The sequence below is a fragment of the Malurus melanocephalus genome, unplaced genomic scaffold (genome assembly GCF_030028575.1).
Source record: "Malurus melanocephalus ecotype Western Australia unplaced genomic scaffold, MMel_1.1 scaffold_176, whole genome shotgun sequence".
Taxonomy (NCBI): domain Eukaryota; kingdom Metazoa; phylum Chordata; class Aves; order Passeriformes; family Maluridae; genus Malurus; species Malurus melanocephalus.
Genome location: NW_026623408.1, coordinates 1406134 through 1423871, shown reverse-complemented (window position 1 = coordinate 1423871; position 17738 = coordinate 1406134). Strand labels below are relative to the sequence as shown.

General features: G+C 39.9%; 1 protein-coding gene across 1 annotated transcript in view; it reads left to right on the top strand.

Annotated features, from left to right (window-relative positions):
* CMTM4 (CKLF like MARVEL transmembrane domain containing 4) overlaps positions 1 to 17101 on the top strand; it is a 29019-nt gene extending 11918 nt beyond the window's left edge. Inside the window, exons 2-4 of the mRNA XM_057372666.1 lie at positions 6447 to 6623; positions 15859 to 15957; positions 16852 to 17101. Of these exons, the coding sequence (XP_057228649.1) occupies positions 6447 to 6623; positions 15859 to 15957; positions 16852 to 17025 (450 nt within the window). The 3' untranslated portion in view covers positions 17026 to 17101. The remainder of the gene's footprint in view (positions 1 to 6446; positions 6624 to 15858; positions 15958 to 16851) is intronic.
* Positions 17102 to 17738: the final 637 nt, after the last annotated feature.

The window sequence follows — 17738 nt, the reverse complement described above, 5'->3', positions numbered from 1 at the left end:
GAATAAGCATTAGTTTTGATGTTTTAAATGTTTCAAAACAAATATCATTCTGCTGTTAATTTTGAGTGTTGATTATCCTCACTCTTAAATATGACCTTTTCTCCTAATATACCACCAAAATGTTTCAGGCCTCAACAATACATTCTGTATTTAAATTGGTCTTTTGCCTAAATTGAGAAAGGGAAGTCAGCAGTAGCTGAATTTTAGGATTCTAGAAAGCTGCTGGAGGTGGCAAAAGATCAGCTGATTTAGTAAAGATTCCACAATATTTAATGCACTGAAGTTTTGCCATATTACAGCCAAAAGTRAACTRAGTAATAATGAAAACTTTGCAGCTYCRTGTAAAAGACTAGAGCTGCAGTGATGATCTGAAACTCCTATTTTCTGCTGTTACTTCTACCACCAGCACCAAAGCCAAACAGAGGTGAATTGGGAGGCCTGGTTGAATTTCTCTGGGTTTGTTTGTATTTGTGCCCTTAGAGCACAGTTTAGTTCATCCAGGGTGCTGAATCACTGGTGATGCTTGAGCTTCTGTCTCTGTTAAGGGTTGTTTTCCTAAACTTTCTGTCTTGCAGGGAAAATTTAATGTTTCTTTGTGATTTAAGGCTCCTTGCAGCCTCTCACCAGAGTTAATAACACTTTTCATGTAGTCTTGAGGATGCAGACTGGGAGTAGGCGGGAAATCAGTCATTTTTTGCTCAGGGTAAAAGATGGTTTCCTGCTGGAGGAGCAGGGCTCTGTTTGAGCCATATGATTCCAGATATTCATATCTGTGCCAGCTGTTTCAGATGTGGGAAATGCATGTGCTTTGCGAGGAATGAGACCCACTTTGTTTCATGCATAAAGTTGGGACTGCTGGGCCAAGTAAATGAGAACAATAAATCTAGATTTTAATTCAAGAAAGTCAATGTCTTCAGATACTTTAAGTGGTATAAAAGCAATATATTTCTTCCCTGTTTTGTGAATGCGTATTCTGCTGTACCATTAATTTAAACAGTCTGGTTGTAAAAATGTCTTGCTAGTGTGACATTCTTACTAAAATTCTGTGGGTATTTTTCAGGCAGAAAAAATGCTGACCATTTTGTGKTTTTTTGGAAATCATGCATAATTATGTCATTTAACCACACAATAAGTCTTTCTGTGGTAATATTTTAGATAAACAGGAAAACTAATTTTTACTTTGTTTTCATTACAGAACTGTTTTTTTTAAATTTTGAGTGCAAAATTCTTTGATTATTTTGTTCAAAAATATAATGCAACATATTTTGACAGGAAAAAGATACCATTAGCAAGATCCTAAAAGTTCTTTTTCAGTGTTGGTGCCTGTCAAAGCACATTTTCTCCATTTTGGGGAAATACAGTGTTTTATGTCTGATGTGCCTGTGTTGCCAAGAAAGTGATGTAAATATGAGCCATTTACATAGCCCCGAGGCAGATGATTTCTTCATTAAGGGCCCTTCTCCAGGGGAATTTGCAGGAAAGTTGAGATGAATACAATAATGGTAAGAGGCTGATGTGGCTGACTCGAAGGACATTGGATCCCAGAGCAGGGGCTCTCTTTCAGGAATTCCACAGCCCTAAATTGCAGTGGTTTCATGGAGCTGCTCTGGTGTTGCTCAGTGCAGGAGTTATCCTGGCTGTGCTGCACACCCCAAGCAGTAACTCTGGGTGACAGTTTGCCTGTTTGTTCAGGGCTAAAAGCACAAAATGTTATTCTTGGGATGTACATCTCATACTTAATCTTCTGCTCGGGGCTTTTTCCTCCTGCCTGTGCATGRTGTGGTGGTGGGAGATGGGGGATGAAGGGCAGGGTTGCTCTGTCACAGTGTTGGGGCTGCATTGCACACACTGGCAGACCCAGACCTTTCCTCAGCCTACCCTGAGCTTACCTCATTCTTTCTGAGGCTGCTTTGCTGGCCAGATTTTTGAAAGAAAAAAAGTGTTATTGCAGGTAGCCTGGGATGGCTCTGTGTGGCCTGAGCGTCCGGAATAAGCAGATGTTTCTGTCATGACAAAGTTACATTTTAATGCGATGTCCACTGTACTGACTTCAAGAACTGTGGAAGCAGAAGAAAAACCAAAAGCAACTGTTAAAAAAAGAGAAAGATTAGTAATAAAAGAGTGTTGTACAAATTTTAGGGTGATGGAGGAATTAGTGCAGAATGGAAGACTCTCCAAAGTACTTGGTGCAGAGAAAAACAGATGAAAAGGTTTATTTTATCCATCAGAGAAAATGTTCTCTCTTGCCTCTGCCCGAGAAAGCTRTAGCTGTGTTATTTGTGGAAGAGAGCAGTAATTCATGTAAGAGGAGATTTCTACCACATTCAACTTCTCATTTTTCCTTGGTAAACCAGCTTTGAAACTTTTGCTTGTGGAAAAACTTGTCAAATCTCATCACCCTGAACTATGAAAAGAYGTGTGATTTGAAAGTGGGGGTTGCCTCCTGTGTTGGACAAATGTCAGGGTGCATTTTGTTGGCCAAGAGCTCTGATATGATGATCTTTCTCTGGTTTTCTGAGTTTTTTTAGCTAGTCTTAGAACTGCAGTCATGGGAGGCAGAGGCAGGATCCTGGTTTTTGAGTGTTCCAAAGCAAGGACCGAGCTTTAGCGGCTGGGGAATTGAGGRTTTTTCTCTATAGCTTTGTGTCTCAGTCACTGGAGCAGTGCAAACCTGGAAGGACATTGGATCCCAGAGCAGGGGGGGGAGGGTCTTGATCCTTGCTTCATCTTCCCAGGACCGTGTGTGTAGGCAGCATGGTGAGGAAAGGCTCCAGTTTTATCTGGGATGTGAATGTGGCAGAGGGCAGAGTGTAGGAAGCTCTGCAGAAATTACTTTTCTGCAGTTTGTAGTGGAGCACTTTCTTCATGGCCATGCAAGTCAAGGGCTGTTCTGGTGGCAGAATTGTTTAATTCACTGCCTCACTTATGTAGAKTGTCTCATTAATGATTCATTTCATAAATTAAAAAACATAGAGATAATGAATGTTAACACATGGTGTTTTCTTTTTAATGAACCCTATCACCGGGTGAGCTGTTGTCATTGAGAGGCTGCTTTGGCTCATGTGGCAGCATTTCCACAACCCTTTTAAGCTCCCTGAAAAAGTCACCTGAAAAGGTTGTGGTATCAAACCTATGTATTTCACTTTCATTTCGTGTGTTCTGAGTAGTTTATTTTATTAAAAACAAAGTTAGATTCACCTCTGAGCAAATGGCCATTGAAAGTGATACTAAGTATATTTTTATAGAAGTTTCATGTAACTTGTAGCTAATTGAAAAGCTGCTTTTGGCAAATTTATAAATATGTGGGAGGACAAGATGATCCTKGATGTTTCAAAGAGAAAATATTTTGTGTTGAAGACTGAGATTTCTATTGTGATTAGAAAAAAGGAAGTTTCTGTAGGARGATAGCTTTTTCCTGATGTAGTGATTAATGCAAATTTAATTTTTTTGTCATAACTTTGCTGTGAGACTGTCGTGGTAGGTAGCAGGAGGGTATTATCTGTAACACTGGTAGGATGGRTAGTCTTTGAGAAGGGTGAGATATTTTTATTATTGCAAGAAAAATGGTAACACATTTAGTTGGTATCTTGCTTGAAGTACTAAAATGTTAGAAATTAATTGTGGTTATGGGAGGACTGTCCTTTTCCTGTCTTCCTCCATCAGACACAGAAGCAATTGAAGTTTTCTGTCAGCCTCTCTGATGAATTTATTGACAGACTTGGGCTGCCACAGCCCAGGCCACTGTACCTAATGCTGCTGCACGTGTCCTAAACTGATGGCACCTCTTGCATTTTGAAATGGGTTGGGTTAAGTCTGGCCTAAGTGTACACAAATAACACCTTTTCTTCTTACAAGATTGTGTCACAGGTAAATGAATTTTATAGTTCCTTAAGGAACAAAATGAAATCTAAATATAGAATGGCTCTGCAGTTTATTAATTCTGGTCTTGGGAATGTGTAAATAACACGAGATTATTAGAGTTCATTGCTCCAAGAGCCTCTTTGGTACATAATTAAATTCTAATGCTGTGTGCAGGAAACTCTTTGGTCTCTTTTGAGCTTGGTCAGCTGGGAYGGGTGTGTTAGCCTTGAAGAAGCAATGCTGCTGCCGTGGAGAAGAGGCAGTGTCAAAGTTTACCAGCAAAACACCAGAGTTGTCCAGCACAGCAGCTGGCATGCCAGAGATTTTGACTTCTTCATTGTAGTGGTGGTGGCACAATTCAGAGTCGTTCATTTTTTGAGAAAATGAATCTAATATTTGGGGCTTATACTACAGTATTTCTAGAGAATRTTGCAGAACCATTTCTTTCAAAAGGAAAAAAAAGTATCATAATATATTTAAAATAATTGCAAGAAAAATAGAAACTTTATTATACTGGAAAATCCAAAAGTAAATATTTTGCTGGGTAACATTTAGCATTAATATGGGATGTTGATCCTTCTTGAAATCTCAATGATTGGTTCTTAGAGCTATTTTTTTTTTAAATTGCATTCAGTGTCATCTGCACTTTTGAGTCTTGTGTTTATAGAGCAGGTGAACTTCATTACTTGCTAATACTTTACAATGAGGCTGTGTCTGGACAGTAATTTTTTTGGTGTGTGTCATAGCTGAAATCGTATTTTGACTTTGATTCTGCTTTGATTCTGAATACTCCATTTCATGCATGATCTTTCTTTCTGAAGCTATTCAATGTCAAAGATAAAATCTGATGTGTTTCATCACAGGGTATCCATTGAGAATTWGTTTGATGTGAATTGGCCTCTCTGTTAGCTGACAAAAATTATGTGGCATGTGCTCTCTTTAACGAACATGTGCTTAAGTGAATTGTGAGAAGCTTTCCAACCAAGTGTGAGGTTTATTGAAGTATTTTTGCTTAGTTTTAATCTGTTYTTAARCTTACATTTTCTACTGTATTCTGARGTATATGGCAAATGAACATGAGGGATATTTGTCTTTTGTTTAGAACTACTGCTCATATTGGCAACAAAAATAGTGACTTCTTTCAAAATCCTTTTTCTTCATTTTCCTAGTTTTGTTGTGGGAKCCAGAGACAGACTAATGGATGAAGCATAAAAAGTGCTTGAAGGAAGTGTATCTGCAGAACACTGAAACTGGCAAAGAAGGATTTAGCAGAAATTGGTTTTTATTATGGCTTGTGTCAATCTCCTAAACTTATGTTTGTGCAAAACATTCAGATTGTGGGCTGTTTGGCTCTGAGGAACATATCTCCCATAGTTCCTCATCCTCAGATTGAAGCTCTTACTGCAGCCTCGTTASAATTTCGTGGCAGAGCAAGAAGAGAATTCTTTCTAAAAAATGTCAGTGGGTGGATGGGGGTGGTTGTCCTGAAAACCAAAGCAAAACACTCTTAAGACCTTCCCTGCTTGTCCTGGAAAATGCAAAAAACCCAACAAAGCAAAAAAAAAAAAACCCAAGCCATTTATGCAACTACTTTTCTTCTGTCAGTTTTATTTAAGGAGGAGTCATCTCGCCCGTAGGCTTGGTGTGTGAGCTGTGGTGTGTCAGTGGTGTCCAAAGGCACCCATGTGCTGGTGGCTGTCCCTTCTGCCTGATGGTGGCACCTGATGGGGTTTTTTATATTTTATATATAAWATATATATATTTTAGTTTATATTTTAGTTTTGTCCACKGGGCAGATTTTATTTTAAAGTACAGCAAGTGTCAGTGTTTATCCTAAATGGTCAATTCAATTCTTGTCAGAGTCCACATGTGGTAACTCCTCCAAGATATCCTCTGGATTTAGTGTTTGCAGTTCCATGTTTGTGTTTGCAGCACCAGGAGGTTTTCCTTCATCTCTTAGCTTTGTGTTTTATTGTCCTATAAGGGAATGATAAAATAGGTTTTAATATGAAATATASTGTACTGATGATGATAAATGTGAAAAAGGCAAGCGTTTTTGGAGGCTGATAGAAATCCTGAATCTGTTCTATTTTGAATTGATTTAGATCTGAATTGGTAGTGATTTTTAAGTAATAATCTTTATTGAAATGTCTTTCACAATCACACAACATTAATATTCTGTAATTGTGCTTGAGGTTGGCCCAGTAGACAAATGTATTCCATCTTCTCATTTTGGAATAGTGAATCATGAGTGAAAAATGAAATAAAATGCTTGAGGTGCTGTTTGCATGTTAAACCAGTGGCCTGCAGGGGTTTCATGCTTTTGGGGGTGTCTCAGTCATTTTGATGTTAGACTCCTTGTAATTTTGCTAAAGTGTACTTTGTAGAATGGGACAAATCCAGAAAATCTTACATTAATTTGCTTTTGTTTTTGCTCCTTAGACAGTGCCCTGTTGTAAACTGAAATCACACATTCCTGAGTGTAAACCGATCATGTTCCCAATGGAAATTTCAGGAATACTTGTGGCTACTTTCAAAATGTGGAAATCTATTTATTTTTTTTTTCCGCTTGTTTTTCTTCCCAGCTTTTGGCACTGACTGCGTTCATCTGCATCGAGACCATCATGGAATGCTCCCCTTGYGAAGGCCTTTATTTCTTTGAGTTTGTGAGCTGCAGTGCACTGGTGGTTACTGGAGCTCTCCTGCTTTTGTTCAGTCTGAACCTTCACACAAGAATACCCCAGATCAACTGGAATCTTACTGTAAGTTCGTGCAAATGCTGTTAAAAGTAGCTGCAGATCTGGTTTRAGTTTGGTCTTTGGACTTTGCTTTCTGCTGTTCTTTAATATTGTGTAGGAGTGTTCTTTATACTGAGTAAAGTATATGTTTTACTTATATTTATTTTGAATGCTAACAGCTGAAGGACCTTTGAAATGTAACAAGATTAAATGACACTAAATAGATCTAAAATTGTCTTCTGGTAGATTCTCTTTAGAAGGACAGAGTTCCTGCTAACGCCAGCAATTAGGCTTTGTGGATGAAGTGGATAAAAATGCAGCCTGTAGTTATTTAACTTGGACAGATGGTGTATTTACAGTAGCTCGTTGTTCTCTCTTAACCTGGGGTTTTTTATAGTAGGACAAATGTGCTACGTATATTTGCTTACACAGATTAATACAATCATCAGGTGGCAATGTAGAAAATGAAATGCTTTCTGTGAAAATCGGGTGTTTTGTATTGCTTACACATATAACTATTAAACATTGACTGGCAATGCTTAATGTGTTCTCAAATACGAGGAGTTTTAGGAGAACTGCTGGCAGTGCACATTCCTTTTGTATAAGTCTCTGTTTTCTTGCTGTATTATGAGTTAAACTTTCRGATTGGGTTGCATAAATGCAGGTCACAAAAATCAACATGTCAAGTCACTCTAGCAAAAGATCTGTCAGCTTCAAGTACAATATTTATACCAACTTCTTTGGGCAGTACATACAATTGTGCCAGTGATCTGTTTTATTTTATAACAAAATAAGTAATTTTGCAAGTACTGTTGGAGTCCCAGAGGTTTTAGGCTTCTGTGTGATTTTGTTTAAAAATTTTTTGAAATGTAATTTATTAGTTGCAGTTGGCTTAGCTTCTAAACATAAATGACTTGTTTAAATTGAGACTGGAACATGGAATTAGGTGATCTTTTCATCCATGGGTCTGCATAATCTATTGATGAGCTCCTTCTAAGAGTACTTGGTAGTACGTAGCCACGAGCTGTGGCTGGTAACTGTACAGGAATTATCCCTTTGAGTCAGCATCAATTGCTTTGCATAGCACTGTTAGGAGATTTTTWGGGGAAGGGTGCTTAAAGATCCAACCAGTTGTGCTTAGGGGTTTTTTGTTTTGTTTTATAAAGGTATTTTGTTTTTTGAGCAGTGCTCACACTCTTTTATCCCGTGCCCAAACAGCACTGGAGCAACATGAGCAGGTTGGAGTTCAAACCAAAGGGTACATGGAACACACTGCAAATGCTTTGCTTTAGTTCACATTGCCAGATCTAGAGGGAGAGGGAATTCATCACGATCTCCCAAGTGTAAATCTGTTAGGTATGTACTGAAGATGGAAWGATTCTTCCATCCTTATACCAAAGGTCTCCAGCAGAAGTGAGAAGGGAACTCCAAGCTTGTGTCTTCCATGAATGGATGAGACCATCCTTCCTCCTGGTATTTCTTACAGATTTCAGCAATCTGATTATATTTGATTTTTATTTATGATTATTTGATTTTAGCAAACATTCTGGGACTGTTCCTCTGACAGGAGTGAGGGAGTACTTTCATTGATCAGAATGCTTGGGACCATTCTGTGATCCTACAGCTGTTTCTGCTCCTGCAGGTTCAGAGTGTGAGATCAAAGACTGCTGATGAAACACCTGTGGGACATCACTTTGGCCAAGATAGTAGGAAATTTAAGGATGTAGAGTTCTGGCTGATTTTTTTTTTCTTTTGTTTATTTTGGCATTTTATTCTTTACMATTTAGATGTATATTCCTACATTACTTGCCTCTTTCAATATTTATTACTTTCCTGTGTTTTGATGATTATTTTTATACTTTTGCAGCCTCTGGATATGACAAATTTATTACAGGAGTTGCTCTCACACCCCTGAGTGCTTTGGGAGGAAGTCACTCCTGCTTATGTATAAATTMATCAAGATACATGCTTTTAAAAAGATGTATGACTTTATGATGCRTATTTCACTTATGGAARGTCTCAAACATTGCTTTTAGAAGMTGTGTGAKAAGAAGARGCTGTTGCAGTGCTTGAAGGAGTTWAWTAGACTTAAATTTGGGAAGAAGTCYTTCTTTAAAAACTGCACTTCTTCCTAGGAACCATTGAAACCATTTGCTTCTGAATGATCSTTTTCTATTGGAAAGTACCTGGCCATCATCTGCTATTGTCCTACACAGAACTGTTTCCTTTAAAAGTTTGTTAAAATCAGAATTCTTTGTAATGTGTTATTGATATTGGAAAATGTCCACTGTCCTTTGGTTGGAATGAAAATGTGGATCAGCATAGGYTAGGATCCAATAGATATGCAAAGTTCCTAWTTTTTTTWAATATCTGTTTTTAGTTATTTGGGGAACAGAGATTGGTTTTGATCCTAATTAGAGACTTGCCAGTCATTTTCATATTTTCCTGAGGTAAACATGCAAGAAACAYGGAGCTGGTAAGGGCAGAAAAGAGCCTTGTCTGGTTGTGTTGGAGAGAGGCTGGTTTGTTCCAGCGAGATGAAAGAACAGTCACTTGTCTGTGTTGTGCAGCACTATCAGTATTATGCAAAAATGCCAAAACTGGGGAACCTGTCAGCAGAAATTTCCATTTCCTTTCTGCCTCACAGCTCAAAGGGAGCCCATTCTGAGGGGAGACAGTGGCCGAAGGGAATGGGGCACAGCAGCTCCTGCTCCACCAGGARCTTKGACACATTTGCTTTCAGAGAGAACTAGCAACTTAATGTTGCTAGTTTTATCATTGCCTAAATTATCCTTTTTTCTAAACTCGTGATTTGAATCTCACGATCTGCAGGGAGGGCTGAAGGTCTGGGATCCAAGGGGTGAGTGTGAGCTGGTGCTGCAGGAGCAGGGCTGGGCAGGAAAGGTGGTGTCAGAATCCCGGGCTGTGTGGGGTGACTGTGATCCTCTCTCCTTCTCAGGGAGACCCCTCAGTGGTGGCAAAGAGCTGGGAACACCCGAGTTTGGCAGTGTCTCTTGAGTGGGGTTTGTGCCACAAGGGAAACCTGATTATCTGAGTACCAATGTAAATCATTGCATGGTCAGCCAGGACAATGAGCTGYGTGTCTGTGTGTAGGGAAAAACCTTCCAAAACATTTTGACCGCTGATTTTTTAAAAAATTATTTTCTTGAAGCACTCACTGGAGTTACGGTAGTGTATTTTGGAGTGTGTTTGCCGTTCTGACTGCAGAAATGTCAGCTTAGAGCAGCCTCAAAAGCGAGGCACAGAACTGAGCAGGGCACGAAACTGGAGTTCCAGTGGCTGGAGTCAGTCCCAGGGGAGCAGCAGGGAGGAACCCGGGACCAGGTATGAGTGTTGAACACATCAGCTGCTGAGTTCTGTGTGCCTGGACACTTGTTCCATCAGCCCTGCAGGGCTGGGCTTTGCCATTGTTGCAGCAATGGAATCTTGTGTGCAAAGCAACTGACACTTAAAGGAGTTGGCAGAAAATTTCATGTGGTGCCCGAATGACAAACTGTGCYAGCCTTGCCTCTGTGGAGTGTAATTACACAAAAGCATTCAGAGGGCAGTCTCGATTTTTATTTCCATTTTTAATTTATTTTTTCTGCTTCTGTTTTGAAAAAACATCTTGCWTTTCTTAACTGTTGAATGAAAAATTAATTCAGTCATCCTTGACCTTTATGTTTACTGGTCTCAAAATAGCAGTACCTATTAAGTATAAAACAGAACATTTTGTAAATTTAAAAAATAATTTAGAATTAATTTCCTCTGGGCTCTTCATGGGCTGTTCTAATTTGGTGCATGGTGTAAATCTTATTGTGTAGTCAAAGCAGTCCCAAGTTTTAAATACAAGACATATAATGTATTTGGTATTAGTGCAGCAGGGGTCTACTGCTTTGTGACAGTAACTTCTTGAAATTGATGTTTATGGGATCTTTTTATTGGGGAGCAATGCTTATATGTATCTCGTGTTCAYCTAGGTAACCCTAATAAATGAGGAGAAAAATGAGATGGCAATTAATGCTCATACAGTTAATTTGATACTTTCTACATTGCATTTATTTTTGCCTAAGGAGCCATGTTTTCATTTTTAATTGTGGTGGAAAATGCTCACAGTGTTTAATAACAGAGCAAAATTATGGGAGTTTGACCAGAGGTGCTTGGTTTAGAGTACTGACTGGTGTGTTTGTGACTTGTAACAAGTTTTCAACTTGACAGCTTCATATAGAAGCAAGGGGAAATGTTCCCAGACCTTGCAAATAACATACTGAGGAACAAAAATTACAGTTACTGTACAAAAATAATTAAAATAATAATTTAAAAATGAATAGCCACACTCTCCCTCTCTTGACAAACCAACCACCAAATCCAAACAAAACTAAAAGGAAATGTTATTTTGAGCTCTGTTGTGTGTGGAAGATACCCCAGACACCAGCAGGCTSTCACCTTTTGTGGCAAAGTCAGGCTGTTGAAATGTGCAGGCTTCTTTTCCAGATGACATTCATTTAGCCACATTAATCTCCATCTAGATGAAACTTCTGGATTTCAGAAAGCAAACAACAAGAGCAARCACCAGTTTAAATGTTGTGTCTTTATTTATATGAGTTACAATTGCAATACGGCACTGTCTGTCTTTTAAATAGCACTTGRTCACTTGTGCAGCATAAAGTACAGCATAAAAAGGTGGGCAGGAATTTTAATTAATGATTCTTAAAAGCTTGCATATGTGAAGCTGTGGAGAGCTGTGGATAAAGGCATGTGAATGTTCCTGAAGCCTCTGAGCATCAAAGCCAGCTCCTGGTGATGGCCCAGCCTGGAAGGCTGAGCTGCAGATATGAACATTTCAGGAGTGACTTGATGGCAGTTTCAGGTCTGTTAACAGACTTTTCTTTTGTAGCAGCAGTGCAGCTTTCCCATCCTCATTAATCCAGGAGCCATACCTGCTGCACCCTTAAAAACAAGAGTGTAGGGTGATCACAGAATTATGGAATGGGATTTCCCACTTGTACAGCAGAATCAGCAGAACAAAAGCATCACCCGTTTTTAGCATAAGATATTTATCTTGGCWTAAGCCCATCTTCATCCATGAGTTACAACATCTCCTCTTCCTTGTCGTCCCTCTGAGGGGCCAGAGAGTAAATACATGGCCTTGGATACTCTGCTTTGGACTGACAGGACACTGGGGACTGAACAGAATATCTTGCAAATAGACTAGCAAGTGACCAGAAGTCATTTGTTSATTTGAAAATATTCTGGAAAGGAGAGAGGGAGCAGCAGCAGCTTGGAGAGGATTTGATTCAGTTCAAAGATTTGATTCTGTTGTGGATGGCAGCTCTGTACAGTATTTTATGGCACAGCATACTGTCTCATGAGGTTGCTGTAATTTCAGTGGAAATTCTTGTACCCTTGTGATGTGGTTTTACTTTGTCTATAAATATAATAGCAAGAACTTCAGCTCTATCATGGCCAGATTTGAAGCAGCTCATCTTTTTTTAATTAGTTTTTTATTCTTATTGTCACAATTATTCATTTTCTCTTACATGGAGAAAAAATTACAGTATTTTAGGGAGTGTCCTCTGCTTCTTGCTGTAGTTTGTTTACTTTTATTTCCGCTCTGACTTCACCCAAAACCACTGAGTTTGTCTTTTCTTATCTTTCTCCTCTAAGTAGTGGCTACCACATTTTGGATTAAAAACCTCCACTGATGCTTGTGATGGTACCATTACATGTCTGTCAGACAATGTTACTGGTGTCATTGCTGCCAAAGCTTCAAACAGTCTGCTCTGGGGATATGAAAGACCAAATTAGTTTTAGCTTTTTCAAAAGCCAGCCTTATTGTATGAATGTGAATCAGTTGTTAATTGCAATAAAAAGGTTTGGCCTAAATATGGAAAATGGAATTKTAGAGATTAATAAATTGGAACCTTGAGATAATTCAACAATTTAAATCTAAAGAATTGATTCTTTCCATAAGGAATTTGATATTATTTGTAAAAAGTACACTAGAATAAAATGCCAGTGGTGATGACAAGTTTCTGATGTACTTATATCAGAGTACATTAGGAGGGGCATCTGCAGTTTAATTTCAGCAGGATTTTATATTCTGCACTATCTCAGACTTCTTGACAGAAGCCTTCAGGTCYATTTGTCATGTGGAGCTGGGTGATAAATGTTGTGGGTAGGTCTGGCCACCTTGCTTACACTGGGCTCCTTTGGAAAGGTGCCCAAGGTGACAGATTTGACAGGTCAGAGGTCATCAGGTTTAATGAATGAGCACATCTGACCCCATAAATCATGTGTCWTCCATGTAATTTTTGAGTATGGTACTAAGGAAGTACAAAATATGTGGCTGAAAAAGCATAACCTGGATTATGAAAAGTGAGAAGGTAGACTTAAATTCATCTTTGGCTGCTTGTTCTGATGGCTAGGGTTCTTACAATCAAAATAAGCTTCATTTTGAATATGACTTCTGCCTTAACTTTGCAGCTGTTAATTTTGTTATGCTGTTAATTTTGTTGGCTTTGTGATGTTTAGCTTTTAAAACAACTGGTATTTTTCATTGTTTGAACACTGGAGTCTTCAGGTACCCAGCTCAGTCTTTTTAATATTCAAAGCAGTTTAGCTTCTTTTGATTCATACTGTGAGAAATTTTCTCATCCTTTCAATAACTTCTGTAGCTCTTCTCTGTACCCTGTCCAATTTTTTAACATTCTTTTAAAAATGTGGATACTGGAACAGGGCACAGCATTCCAGTGTCCCTTGCAAAGGTAAGATTATCTTGTGTCCTGTCCCTATGTCCAAAGGAGTGCAAAACTGATTTTTCTCCCTTTTTTGGTCCTGGCAGCACATCTTGAGATGCTTGCCTACAGTAATTACTGAGTTCTTCTGAATTATTTCTTCTAGGATTTTGTCTCTGTTCTRTAGGTCATTCCTGTAGATGCCAAATGTACGCTGGTGGTAAAATACACAATTTGACCTTGAGTTGAACTAATTTATTTTTTTAAAATTATCCAAAAGCATAGCTACCCTCTCCTCAATATTTAGTTTCCACATTCTTGGTGACACACATGTGATTACATAGAGACTCAGGGGAAGTGTTGTGCACTGTTGAAGCTGGATCTGTTGTCACACAGTGAGTGAGACTTCCCCTCAGTGGAAACAAGGTTTGTGCAGGTGACAGCCACAGCTCATGCTGACAACTGCAGAAGCACACGTAGAGCTGTAAACTCAGAAGGGCATGCTTGGAGACATTAGGAAATKAATTTATTTTCTAATATCTCTATTTTTACAAAGTTTAAACTTAATCTCTTCAAAGCAGAAAGTTATATAAAGTGCAATAACTAGTTAATGCAATTCTGATTTGTTTGATGTCATAAGTGCTTGGTGGTTCTATCTCAGAAAGATTAAGCAGGCATAAAAATATCTCTGTACACAGGCATGTGAAAAATAGGTAGGAATTTGTGAGACCCACAATTTGCTTTTGTTTTTTTCCTATTTGGTAAGAGTTTGAGTCTTACTGGGCTCATGACATCTGGATATGAGAGTGGAAATGGAAGCAAGCCATGGGGCCTCTCTGATTCCTTGGGAAAGTCCCTGTTTTCTGTGAAGATCCGGCCACAGTGATGCCTCATGCAGTCTGTACACTCAGTTTTGATAACCAGCTGTTGCTGAGTCAATGCCCTCAAAATAGATAGTTTTCTGTGAATTACACAGTGCCAGAAACTTCTATTTCTACAGCTACTCTCTAAAGCATTCTGTAATCACAGCTAGGAAAAGAGATGTTTTGGGAGTGCACTGTTCCCTTCAGAGCCTTTGTGTATCTGGCATATAGTTATGGGATTCATACCCAGCCGAGTGAGTTTAGAGTTATGTCTTGAATTTCCTAAGCCTGACTTCTTATTGCACTTCGCAAGATTCACTTTGGGGAAAAAATAAAATAATTAAAAAAAAACTGGAGTAAGTGAAGAAGCTGGAACAGGAGCAGGAAGTGAGCCTGCCTTGCCTGTGGAAGAAAAGAGTCAAGTAGAAAAAATTGTCCTCAAATTCTAATGAAAGTGATTTTTTTTTATGGTGGGAATTGTGCTCACTGTGATTTTGTTTTACATGTTTTTGTTTTTTTTCCCTTCCTTCAAGTCTGTAAGTTGCACAGCAATCTTACATACAGGTGTTCTTTGCATTCCTTCCATCTTTGGTAGTGTTCACTTTTCATTGATTTTATGTTTGTGCTGAATTGTCCTTTTTGATGCCTCCACCCTGACCTCACCTGTTCAATCACAGTGGTTGTGTGTTGTGGTCTGGGAATGGTGTTCCYCCCTTAGTGGAAGCATCCACAGTGCGGTGTCCGTGCACATCAGATGGGAAAGGTGTCCTGTAACACACTGAACACTTGGCTTGAATGAATCTAAACTTTGTTTCTTCTATTATTTACACTCTGGAATATTTTTTCCCTCAAGTCTGATCAGTTAGTCTTGTTATTATTATTATTATTAGTAGTAGTAGTAGTAGTAGTAGTAGTGATAGTAGTAGTAGTATTATAATGCACATACTTGCCATTCAGAATTCCTGCTGTGGTTCCAGTGACATAGTGACATGTCAATGACCCTGCCTGAGGTGAGGCATGGCAGCAGCATCACCTGAGCACCAATGACATGTGCAGCCCCTGTGCCTTGAATTGTGTGTAGCACGTTGTCCTCCTTTGCTTGGAGCAAATAGGAGTTTGCACTGAGCGTGTTGCTGTGCACATGTGCTAAAATGTCTGCTTGAACCATCAGTTGGGTGCAATAAATAGGGGCAAATCTCAAGGGTTCCTACACTCCTGGCAGCTGTTAGTCACAAAGTGGCACAGGACATGCAGCTTTGTACACTGAAGGCCCCAAAGAATGGGGAGGAAAGCTTGTGCCTGGTGCCTGGGCAGTGCAGGAGCACAGTTGGGCTGTGAGGAACAAGGACTGCCTGCAGTGCCCCAGTGTGACCCCTCCAGCTCAGCTCAGCACCAGCGGGCTCGAGCAGTGCCAGTTCCATCCCTGAGCTGGCAGCAGGAGCTCAGGGGCTGTGCCAGGGCTGTTCTGTGCTCTGTGCTGGGGGACTGCAGCTCACACTCCTGCTGATCCTCTGGGACAACCTCTGCCTGCTTTGGTATCCCAGAGCTGCTGCACAGAAAGTGGCCAACTGTGGCTGCAGTGCTTGTTCTAACCTTCTGTGTCATCACTTCTCATARAGCAAACATCATTTAGTAATGCTGCTGAATTTATTTTTTTAGGATCTGGTCAACACTGGACTCAGCACTTTCTTCTTTTTCATTGCCTCTGTAGTACTTGCTGCTTTAAACCATAAAACTGGAGCAGAAATTGCTGCTGTGGTAAGAATTTAAATTTCTTTATATGTAACTCTTGTATTAAAACTTAAAATTAACTTTTACTCATTGATTCAATACATCTATTGTATTTGCCATCACAATTYACTTTTAATTTTACAGTTTGCTATAAGATAGTTCTTTTATTTTAAGAGTATTAATATCCTTGAAGCTGTTTGTCTTAAGGCTTGAGGCAAGAACAGCAAAAAGATAGCTTGTAGAGAACATTTTACAGTTGAACTTGCCTTTCTCTGTAACTGCCTTACATTATCCTGCTTTATGCTGCGAGCCTATGGAAAAAAGATAGGGCCAAAAATTCAGGAGAAATTGCAGCTGCTTACATGRAATTTGCTGAGTTCTTGCTCACTAGAGATGAGTTTTTGTCTGTGGAGTGAGTGTAGTAGCATTTCAAGGTTTGAAATCTACAACAGTTAGTTCAAGCAAATTRATGTTGTACATGAGCTGGCAACGTTTTTTAATTTTCTTTTTTATTGTTTTGTTTTCAAACAAAATGGTTTTTAAAATCRCAGGAGTTCTGCAGGAGCATAAGGGAAAAACTGCAAAGCAGCTGCTTCTCCAGGCTGATGCCCTGGATTCATCACTTCTTGTGTGCACCCTGAGGAATGCTCTTGGATGGAGAGCTGGTTTCTTTACACGAGGGTCTTCCTTTGGGCTGCACTGCAGGATTTCACTGCCATGTTGGTCAGAGAACTTCGTTTTTTGGCATCACTGATCCTAGTCACTTTTGCAAATTCTCCAGTTCATTGAGAAGAAAAACGAAATTTTCCAGGCCATGCTAATTTTGTCAGTGAAAACTGAACTTCTGAGGACTTTGCTGTGAAACTACTTTCCTTCTTGTTTTCAGAAATGGTCTTTGATGATTCTTTCTGCTTCTCATAGGTGTTTGGTTTCCTGGCAATGGCAGTGTATGCTGTGAACACCTTTTTAGCCATCAGAAAGTGGCGGATCAGCAGCAGACAGCAGAGCAGCCGCCAGAGCAGCGACTACATCCGCGCTCGGACAGAGTCCAGGGAGGTGGTGCATCGGCCCGAGATCCAGCGCCTGGACGCGTGACAGTCACCCCAGCTGCCACTGCAAAGGGAAAGGAAGCACTCAACTCCTCATGGAATAAGGGTTTAGTTAAGGAGGAAGAGGCAGATCCGAGGGGCCAAGGACGCCCAGCCCTGCTCGTGTGCAGGGATGCATTGAGCCAGAAGCTGCTGTCATGGAGGCATAAAATGTTGGTCATTCCAAAGAAAGATCCCTTCAGGAGCTCCACATATATATGTGCATATATTATATAGCTGATATAATATATAATATATATATGTTCTGAAGTATGTTTTTGTTTTGGATTAACTGTACAGCGATTTCCTTCCCTCTCTGAAGATCCACTGTTTCTTCATCTGCCCCAAAGAAAGATCAGCACTGCCTTGGCTGGGCCAGAGAGGAGGGAAATCCACCAAGGAGGGAAATCCACCCAGAGCAGATGGAACACCCACCACAAGGAAGGAGAGGCAAACAGCAATAACTCCAGCCACATCCCTGTGTCCAGCAAACTGGGTCTGTGCATCCCCAAACTGGGTCTGTGCATCCCCAACTGGGTCTGTGCATCCCCAACTGGGTGTGTGCATCCCCAAACTGGGTCTGTGCATCCCCAGACTGGGTGTGTGCATCCCCAAACTGGGTCTGTGCATCCCCAAACTGGGTCTGTGCATCCCCAACTGGGTCTGTGCATCCCCAACTGGGTCTGTGCATCCCCAAACCGGGTCTGTGCATCCCCAAAC